Source organism: Brassica napus, chromosome C6 (assembly GCF_020379485.1).
Source record: "Brassica napus cultivar Da-Ae chromosome C6, Da-Ae, whole genome shotgun sequence".
Lineage (NCBI taxonomy): Eukaryota > Viridiplantae > Streptophyta > Magnoliopsida > Brassicales > Brassicaceae > Brassica > Brassica napus.
Genome location: NC_063449.1, coordinates 36,953,578 through 36,964,012, shown reverse-complemented (window position 1 = coordinate 36,964,012; position 10,435 = coordinate 36,953,578). Strand labels below are relative to the sequence as shown.

The 10,435-nt window shown below is 35.5% G+C and overlaps 1 protein-coding gene and 1 long non-coding RNA gene across 2 annotated transcripts; both read left to right on the top strand.

Moving 5' to 3' along the window:
- Window positions 1–5,084: 5,084 nt before the first annotated feature.
- LOC106397603 (chorismate mutase 3, chloroplastic) lies at window positions 5,085–7,196 on the top strand. The gene is made up of 6 exons (XM_013838218.3): window positions 5,085–5,419; window positions 6,003–6,228; window positions 6,295–6,381; window positions 6,490–6,633; window positions 6,716–6,808; window positions 6,888–7,196. The coding sequence occupies exons 1-6, from the start codon at window positions 5,265–5,267 to the stop codon at window positions 7,125–7,127; spliced, it is 945 nt and encodes a 314-aa protein (XP_013693672.1). The 5' UTR covers window positions 5,085–5,264; the 3' UTR covers window positions 7,128–7,196.
- An 845-nt stretch (window positions 7,197–8,041) lies between these two features.
- Window positions 8,042–9,994, top strand: LOC125588612. The gene is made up of 2 exons (XR_007324744.1): window positions 8,042–9,434; window positions 9,647–9,994. It is a non-coding gene; the product is annotated as an uncharacterized LOC125588612 (long non-coding RNA).
- Window positions 9,995–10,435: the final 441 nt, after the last annotated feature.

Sequence of the window (10,435 nt, the reverse complement as noted above, 5' to 3'; positions counted from 1 at the left end):
CACATAAACGCATCGATCGATGCGTTTATAAAAAAACATACAAGATTTTCCGAGGATATTCCGAGGAAGGCTTCAGATTTGTTCCATCGATCGATTGTTCAATCCAATCGATCGATCACATTCTTACGGCTTTCGTCCATCTGGTGATCGATCGATGGGTTTATCTAAACAAACGCATCGATCGATGCGTTTATAAAAAAACATACAAGATTTTCCGAGGATATTCCGAGGAAGGCTTCAGATTTGTTCCATCGATCGATTGTTCAATCCAATCGATCGATCACATTCTTACGGCTTTCGTCCATCTGGTGATCGATCGATGGGTTTTTCTAAACAAACGCATCGATCGATGCGTTTATAAAAAAACATACAAGATTGAAACCCCAAACACTAGTTCCTCGGAATTTCCTCGGAATATTCCGACGGAATTACGAGGAAGACAAGGGTTTCCTCGGAATAGTCTGAGGAAATTCCGAGGAAATAGGGGTTGTAAACCGAAAAAAACGTTTTGCGGTTTGAATAACACCTAGATAACCCTTATAAAGTGTCTTACGTTACTTATGAAGTCTAAAATTTGTTCCTTACCCCTTAATTAACACTTTTCCGATTGTATGAACGAAATCCCACAACATAAGAGAAACACTTATACGTTTTAATGAATGGTATAGGGAATACTTTCATTTAGTTTTGAAATTTGTTATTTCATGGTTTATGCTAATCTATACAAAGAATCCTCAATGGTATACATTACAATTGTATAACAAATGAAAAACCCCAAAAAAATTGATGTTTTGAAACCCCAAACAATTGTTCCTCGGTATTTCCTCGGAATATTCCGAGGAAATTCCGACGGATACTTTACTATCCGTCGGAATTTCCTCGGCATATATTTTCATTTTACCGGGCAAATATTTCGCGAAAATTGAAATTAAAATTCCGACGGAAAATGTCCGTCGGACCCTAGGTTTTATAACCACGAGCCACTTCTTCTTCCCCATTTCTCTCTTCTTCCTCTGCGCGATTCCTCTCTTTTTTTCCGGCGATTTCCCCCTGAAATCCGACGATATCTCCGGCGATCTCCCCCTTTTCTTACACAAATCATGTAAGGACCCTATCCCACTCTCTTAGATTCTATTTGTTAGGTTTTTGTGGAGTTTTGATAGATTTTTGTTAAGGTGATTGGTTAGGATTGTGATTTTTGGTTGTATAATAGGTTTAGAATTGTGATTTAGTTGAATAATTTGTTTTGTTGAATTGATTTATAATTTTTTTATTATTTTTTTTTTTTTTTGTATTTAGAAAATCATTTTAGTATATAAAATCGATTTTTGTATTTTACAAACGATTTTTCTATATAAATTCGATTTTTTGGATTTTACAAAAAAAATTTTGTATATAAATTCGATTTTTTGGATTTTACAAAACATTTTTTAATATCTATACAACTTTTTTTTGATTAAAAACTATTATTTGGGATTTAAAAATATTTTTAATATATATATATATATTATTAAAACTATTTTTTGTAATTATTGAACTATTTTTTATTTATTAAAACTATTTTTTTTTAGAACTATTTTTATATATTTATTAAATATTTTTAATATCTATAAATATTTTTTTGTGATTAAATTATTTGAGACTTTTAAAAAAAAATAATAATTTATATATTTCTGTATTTATTAAATATATTTTTTTTAATTTACAGGTCTCATGATGATCAGATCCGGCCTCGACAGCGTCGTGGTCGTGGTGGTACGGGGAGCCAGTCTCGGGATTCCACCCATTTTCAGGATTCCCCTTCGCCCCACGGCTCCTACCATACATCTCCCTCTGCTGCACCCGCTCCTGCTCCTCTCGCTCCCGCTGCTGCACCCGCTCCTCCTCCTCCGGGTCCTCCAGGAGTGATGAGTGTTGCGGATTTGGTTCAACAGCCCGGTCGTGACCATCTTCCGTATCTCACTCCGTATCCACATGGACATGGTCAAACATGGTAATTAAACATTTTTTTTTCTTTAAATTTTGATTCATTATTAACCGTTTGTTCTTTTTATTAGGTTCAACCGATCCGGGAACGGGATCAGCGCATGGATCAACCGTATGATGTATTCGGCCCTCGACAAGGGACATCCGACTTTCACTCACTTCCCTACCGAAAAGCAGGTTCTGTGGTTTCGTCAGTTTGCGGTAAGTATTCTAATTTTTTACTTATATTTTTAATCTTTAATATTAATTTTTACTAATTGTGTTTTTTTTTCAGCAAGAGTTCAACTGGAATTCCGATGAGACGCTCTTTATCTATCACCACTTCGTCCATAAAGTTATGGACAACTATGGGAAGCAGATCCACGAGTGGAAGAAAAAGTGGGAAATCAATAAGGTTCGATTTAATTTATTAAACAATTTTTTAATTTATTAAACTATTTTTAAATTTAATAAACTATTTTTTTTTTATATTAAAAGGTACCAAAGTCGATGAACGACACGGTCTGGAAGGAGTTGTGTGCGCATTGGGATAAGGAAGAGACGAAAGAAACTTCTTCCACCAACTCCACCAACCGCAGGAGCGACCGTAAAGGGAAGGGCATCTACAAGCATAACTTGGGTGCTCAATCTATTGCCACTCTGGGAGATCGCATGGTAAGTTCAAATGTTTTTTCTTCAATTATTTGAGTTTCAGAATTTTAATTTATTGTGCATTTCTTCTAATTTCTAATGTTTCTTTAATTTATGTTTTTTTTCAAGGCGGAAGAAAATGATGGCGAGCCGGTTGATGATCTCGCCCTAATGAGGAGGGCGTATACCAACAAGAAGACCGGCCAGATTGATGACGGTCTTGTGAGGGACGTGGTCGACCTGGTCCAAACTCAGGTGGTAGACGAAGTGTCTCAGCTTCAAACCGAGGATGACGCTTCGACGGCTTCGACCAACTTGTCTCGGTGTCGAATCAACGAAATCGTTGAATCCGTAAGTTCTTTTTTTTAAAAGTTCAATTCATTTATTTTTTTGTTTAAATTTGTAAATTTGGCTATTTTCTATTCAGTCGGTTCCAAAGAAAAAGGGACGTTTGGTCGGTTTGGGTCGTCGCACCCGGTCGGTTCCTCCTTCTTCTGCACCACCGCCCTTTGTTGATCCAGAAGTACTTACGGCTCAGTTGAAGGACAAAGATGATCGTATATCTTTGTTGGAGACCCAGATGGCGGCTCAACAGGCGGGCTATGAGGCACAGAGGAGGCTGAACCAGCAAATGATGGAGATGATGCAGAGGATGTACCCGAACGAGGTGTTCCCAGACGTGCCAGACCCGTAGATTATTTTTTTTTTTCCCAAAAACTCGGAATGTTTTATTTTTATTTGTGAAACTTTGAATATTAATTAATATGATTTTAATTTTAATTTTAATTTCATATTTTCGAATTTAAATTTCAGAAATTTTATTTTTTTTAAAAATTAATATTTTTTACATTCTGAGGAAATTAATTATATTTTTCACGCGATCGATCGATGCGTTTTTGGACATAAATCCATCGATCGATCTGTTTAAAAAAAAAGTTCGAAATATACCGAGGGACATGTTCCCTCGGAATATACCGAGGAACTGTTCCCTCGGAATATTCCGAGGAACGTGTTCCTCGGAATATTCCGAGGAACGTGTTCCTCGGAATATTCCGAGGAACGTGTTCCTCGGTATATTCCGAGGGAACATGTCCCTCGGTATAATCCGAGGGAACAGTTCCGTCGGTATATTCCTATCGATCGATGTATATATGTCTAAAACGCATCGATCGATGAACGTCCGAGGAAATATCCCGACGAAGTTCTCCCTCGGTATATTCCGAGGACATTTCCGACAAAATAATGGTCCTCGGAATATCCTCGGAAATTTGTTTCCTCGGAATTCCGTCGGAAAATTCCGAGGGATTTCCGACGAAAGAAGAAATTCCGAGGAATTATTTCCGACGACTTGTTTCGTCGGTATGTCGTCGGAATAACGGTATTCCGACGAAATTCCGACGATTTTTTCCCTCAGAATCTTTGATGTTTTCTTGTAGTGTAATGCCAGGAGGTGAACCAAGTCCAGACTGACCAAGTGATGATAATTTAGTTCCCAGGAGAAATCGAATCCAATACTGATGTGGGTACTTTGTATATTTAACTGAGTTAGTTTTATCTTAGATTTGGAACAGTCATTTATGAGAGCGAGAAACTCACATTCATTTATATAGGTGTATTGTCGAAATGGTAAATCAAGACTTTAATTGGTAACCACATAAAAATAAATAAAGGGTTAATATATGAAATCTGAAATGAACATTTTAGTTATATATGCTAAAATGAAATTTTAACTATTCACTACTATTAGTTATATTTGACAGATTTATTTAATATTGTAGAATGTATAACATCAAATGAATTTAAATATTAGCGATAAAAATCAAGAGAAAAGGAAAACGTAAAAAAAGAGAGAGTAAATGAGTAAATATTTCACAGTTGAATTCCTTTATAAAACTAAGATAGAAAACAAACTAGCACAACAATAACCAAAAACATAACCAAAATAGTAGATACATGAAAGTTGGAACCCAAAATTAAATATCTAAAGACTAAAGTGGAGTATGAGACATTTGCCTTTTTTTTTAGCACATGAGCCTGCATGACTCTGATAAATTATTTATCTTTTTTTCTTTCTCATATTACTACCAAAATCCGTCGAAAAGTAATTTCTTGGAGGAAACAAATACCTCCAACTACAGTAAATCACAAAACTACATTAAAAACTCTATATAATGAAAATCGCTAAAAGAAGAACCATATGATATGGTCGATGAAACGACTCAAATCATAGTTTGGCTCGAACAGATTTGCAAGTTTAAGACCAAACGCAATGTGTGCCAAGCTCGAATCACAATGGATCACCAAGTCATGTAAAATTTCCATTTCAGTGGAAACATAGAATCCCCCAAGAGAAAGCAGAGAGTTTCAAAATCTGAGCCAAAGTCATGGCTCAAAGACACATCCCTTTATTTTTTTGGACAGTCACCTTTCATGACAGAACATAAAGTTTAAAAGAAGCATTAAAGCACTGTGATTCCATTACTCACCGAATCTCTCTTCTGTCCTTTTTTCTTTCTCATCCCCACCCCCATTTTCTCTCCTTTCCCATTTCTTGATATTAATTTGTTGTCTTAACTTCTTCTTTCTCTCGTGATTCTCCGGATGCAAACCCGCAGATTCAAACTGACAACAACAAGGTTCTATCGCCGATGGAGGCTAGGCTACTGACTAACCACACTTTTTACAACTGGCCAAGACTTAGTCTCGCGCATTATTCTACACCTGTCACGTCTCTACCCGGTAAATCAAGATTTGGACTACCTGGCTCTCTTTCATTCCGTCTCTCCCCAGCAACACCGATCCGGTAATGTGTTTTCTTGTTTAGTTAAAACGAGAAAGAAAAAGCCTTTATGCATGCCATATACATATACTACTAGAAATTTTCAACATAGCCTTGGAAAAATTGCGGCTATAAAGCCCAAAATCATGGCTAAATAGTAAAATTGTAGCTATGCCGTCACTATGTCGAAAATTTCTAGTAGTATTGGTTTTATCTACACTCGTCTGTCTTTTTCCGTTATTGTTTTCAACATTCGTTGTAATTCTTGTTTTTAAACGAGATTTTTTTTTAAAAAGGCTTTACTATGTCTGACTGTACGGTAAAAGACATGTCTGGATCTGGATTATGCAGGATTTAATCTAATTATCTGTTTAAAAGCTGACACATTTTTCGAGTAGATTTAACATATTTTTTTTGATAAGTGAGTAGATATAGAATATGCTATATTACTGTTTGATCCAAGAGCCTAGGATCTTGTTAACTACTATCGTTTTCTTATGCATTTAAATGATAATTATATTCCATAATGCATAGTGTTTTAGCTGAAGTCGATTAAGTTTCTGGAATATGGTAAGACAGACATTTATGTGTGGCTAATTTGTTTCAGATGCTCGAGGAGGGGGCTACGGGTGGATGCGAGTGAGAGCTTGACACTTGACAGCATAAGACACTCTTTTATTCGTCAAGAGGACAGCATTATCTTCAACCTTCTTGAGCGAGCTCAGTATCGTTACAACGCTAACACATATGACGAAGATGCTTTTACTATGGAAGGGTTTCAAGGATCTTTGGTCGAGTTTATGATCAGAGAAACCGAACAGCTTCACGCTAAGGTTGGAAAAATAAAACCAAGCTTCAAAGTTAGCTTTTAGTGTCTGATTGTGTTGCTTGAAAATTAGGTGGACAGATACAAAAGTCCAGATGAACATCCCTTCTTCCCACAATGCTTGCCTGAGCCAGTCCTTCCCCCTATTCAATACCCACAGGTGAAGTTAAAGGATCACACTCAAGATTCTAATAGTGTGATGCTACATATGCATATGATACATGTGAAGTTAAGCCAATTTTTCTCTTCTCTCTTGTGAATAAACCAGGTTCTACATCATTGCGCCGATTCGATAAACATCAACAAGAAGGTGTGGAACATGTATTTCAAACACATTCTTCCCAGACTGGTCAAGCCAGGGGACGATGGTAATAGTGGTTCATCTGCTCTCTGTGACACAATGTGTTTACAGGCAAGAAACTTTTTGGCATGTGATATATATTACTAATGGACAAAATATGAGACCTGGAACTTTCATTTGATTCTTTTTGCAGATACTTTCAAAGAGAATTCACTATGGTAAATTTGTTGCTGAAGCCAAGTTTCGTGAAGATCCAGCTACATATGAAACAGCCATCCGAGAACAAGTACTCTTATTCTATATGCAATTCTCTTTATTCATTATCTGTATGTTCTTTTGTGGTAAACTGGCTTGAGTTTTTCTAGGACCGGACACAACTGTTGGGACTCCTGACGTATGAAACAGTTGAAGAGGTTATCAAGAAAAGAGTTGAGGTCAAAGCCAGAATTTTCGGTCAAGACATAACAGTCAACGATCCAGAAACTGGAGCTGCTGATCCTTCCTATAAAATCAACCCTAGCTTAGTTGCTAAACTATATGGAGAAGGGATCATGCCGCTCACAAAGGAAGTCCAAATTGAGTACTTGCTTAGGAGGCTGGATTGATGTTTATCAAAGAAGAAGGAACCATATCATTTGTATTTGATCTTAATTTATAAAAACTATAATGTGACATAAGCACCGCAAGTTAGCTAGTTAAGTTGCCTGATCATCGATTCTGCTATCACCTCTTGGAGAAAATGGATGTTGTGATGCATATAAAAACAGAGAATCACAATAAATAAATAAAAAACAAAAAACAAAAACATGACATACTGTTTGTCGATAATGAAGTCGACCGAGTAATGTAATGAAAATACCTATACAAGTTTGAAGAGTTTCAGATCAACACTGCCAAAATCATTAAATGATAAGAGACCAAATCATAAGAAAAACAAAAAAAAAACAAAAAGCTTAATGCTTTGAATACTGAAAGTCCAAAGGAACGACACAAACATAATGATTCAAAGGATTGTTTTGTTCCAAAGTCGTAGCTTTGGTACACATAGCTTGACCCAGAATCAGAGTCGTTGTTGTAATGGCAACGCTGAAAAGCTTCGGGGGATAAAGAAAGTGAGAAGCTTTGCTTTGAAGAATTGAGTATTCGATTACGAAGAAGAAGAGCAGCAACTGCTCATCCACAGTAATGCAAAACTTTATTTGAAAATATATTAACGTTTCCGTCAGTTATTAATTAAGTGTTGATTTTTTTAATCACAATTTTGCATAACAACCACAATATTCAACTAACACCAAGCCATAATGATGAGGCCTTTTAAGTTTTAAGATTGTCAAGTGATAAGAGTGTTTCAGCACATACGGATTGCTTATGTTGATAAGCACATACGGAACCGCATCGATTCAGCACGGGCCAGAATTGGAGCTATATATCCTCATGCCATGAGAATATGGTTTGCTTCACGATAGAGATTTGGAAGAAGGTTTAGTAATTTTGAGTTGTTTCTTTTACAAAACAAGAAAGTCACACAAGTTGTAAAAAAAAATTTTTTATCTGAATAATTTTAACATTCATTAAAAAAAAAGAGTGTGATTTGAACTTCTAATGAAAATAAAAATTCGTTTGAACAGTATATATATTATGTGATTTGAACTTCTAATGATGCTGTAACGTTACTAGTACAAACCACTAGACTACAAGTTCATTGTCCTTGCCTCCTTGGGTCAATCTCGAAAAGAATTTTTAGGGGTTGGTATTGGATTCGGGAATTTGAAAGAATTCACAAGTAATAACTTTTGTAGTATTTTAAAAGATTTTATGAGATTTTAACGCAATTGACTAATTCTTATGTTTTCTTTTTACCATGGAATTTAAAAGAATGTAAATAAATTTGATGGAATACAAGTGATAATACATTAACGCTATGAACTAATGATAACAACAAAATACAAAACTAGTAGCTAACTCTTGGGAAATTTTTTTACCAAAAAAAAATCTTTTGGGAAAATTTTACCTTTTGTAGATAGATTTTTTTTTGCTTTGAGAAGTGATAGATACATGATAATATATATAGGAGAAGTAATCTAAAAAAGTTTATACAAAAGATAGATAAGAACTAGTTTATAGTTGTTTTATGATTGTGCTTGATTGAAATTTATAGGAGAGAATCAAACAAAATGCTTTTTTAGTTTTAAGTTGTTGTCTAATTTTATCATTGATGGTTTCCATATTTCAGGTTTTCAGAGAGACCAAGTGCTAATGAGATTCTAAGAGCAACCTTATTGGGTGAACCCCATAAAAGGTTCTCATTCCTTATACTTTCACTATTGTAATACAATTTTTTTTATTTAATTAAATTTGTTTTCTTTTAAAGGTAAAGATCAATAATAAGATGACATTTGGAAAACTGATATGTTAAAATGTTGAAATCAGATCTCTGCATAGATATTGTATTTTTCTCTCTCCAGACACTTTCTATTGTTTATAATTGATATTTGTTGTGATACTCACGTTCATCCTCCAATGGAGGTGTTCTAAGAGCATCAGCATCAATAGTATGGGGAAGAGATAGTTAATTGTACAAAAGAAGAGAGAGGGATAAAAGCAAGTGAGATGGGGAGGGACTGCTCTTCATCAAGAAACATTCTGGAAACTATGAGAGATTTTTTTTGATACATGTCATGACATAATAAAATATGTTTTTTATTTAAATTTTAATGAAAATACAAAATTATACTATTATTTTATGTCTACGGTATTCGTTGAGAAACTAAACCACTGCCGATGCTCTAAGGTTTTTTTTTCTTCTTTTTTATTTTATATTTCCTTGCTCTTCATCTTTGAATAGATAAATCTGCAGTTGTTGCTTATCTGGTGGCGCTGCTAGAATTTCTCCAGCATTCTTCTTCGACACAGTGAGTTTTCTCTTCTCTGGCTTTCTGCTGCCTAGATCTGTTGAGAACGGCTTCAAACGGTTTCCTCAAGAGCGGTGGTGGGTTTTTCTCGCCCAAGCTCTCTGTGGTAGCATGTTTCTACACTGCAGTGAGCCGTGTAACGGCTTTAACGGTCATGAAGCGGTGGGGTTTAGGTTTCATTGTGACTCATGAGTAAGCCCCCCGTTTTGTAGGACGATGGAAGGTCATGAAAGGGTCTCGACGGAGCTGCCTTTAGCTGGACCTGTTCTCTTTCCAGGAACCTCGCTTTTGTGGCTCTCTTTTTGAGCTTCTCACTCATAGTCCTTTTCCGGTGTGCTCAGCTCCTCCCCCCCATGGTGGTTGTTTCTCGGTTGGATCCCCGTCTTTAGTTCTTTGAGTTTGGAGCTCTCTCGGCAACGACATAGGTGGTGGCAATGTCGTTTAATGTCTAGAATTTCAGCTTTTTGGCTCTTTTGTAGCAGATTGGCTGGTTAATCTTTATGTTTTATACCGTTGTAATTCATCAATTCTATTAAAACTAAAGTACATTTTAGAAACAACTCTTGTTTTATCATAATAATTACAACTTATGTCATTGAATTAACAATTAGTAATTAATTAATCACAAATCCTTCATTTTGTTAGAATTATTGTTTAACCAAACTTCTAATTATTCTCGGTAAATCATGAACATGACTGGTACTGTCTTATACATGCACAGATTATATATTTTAGCTTGCGCTGAATCTCAACACAAAACTAACAATCAAGCAAGCTAAAACTTCCAACCCATGAAGGTTGTTGTAAGGCTGATAACACTACCTTTAGTAGTAGAATGTTATACTTGGTTTCTACTATAATGAGTTCTAATGAAACAAGAAAGTGTTTCCTAATATCTGAGTAGTGTTATAAGTCTTATGAATTTGGCAGCTAACGAAAGGGAGATGAAGAATAGCGCTGTTCACTGTGCTTTTAGAAGAAACAACATGGTAAGTCTAAGA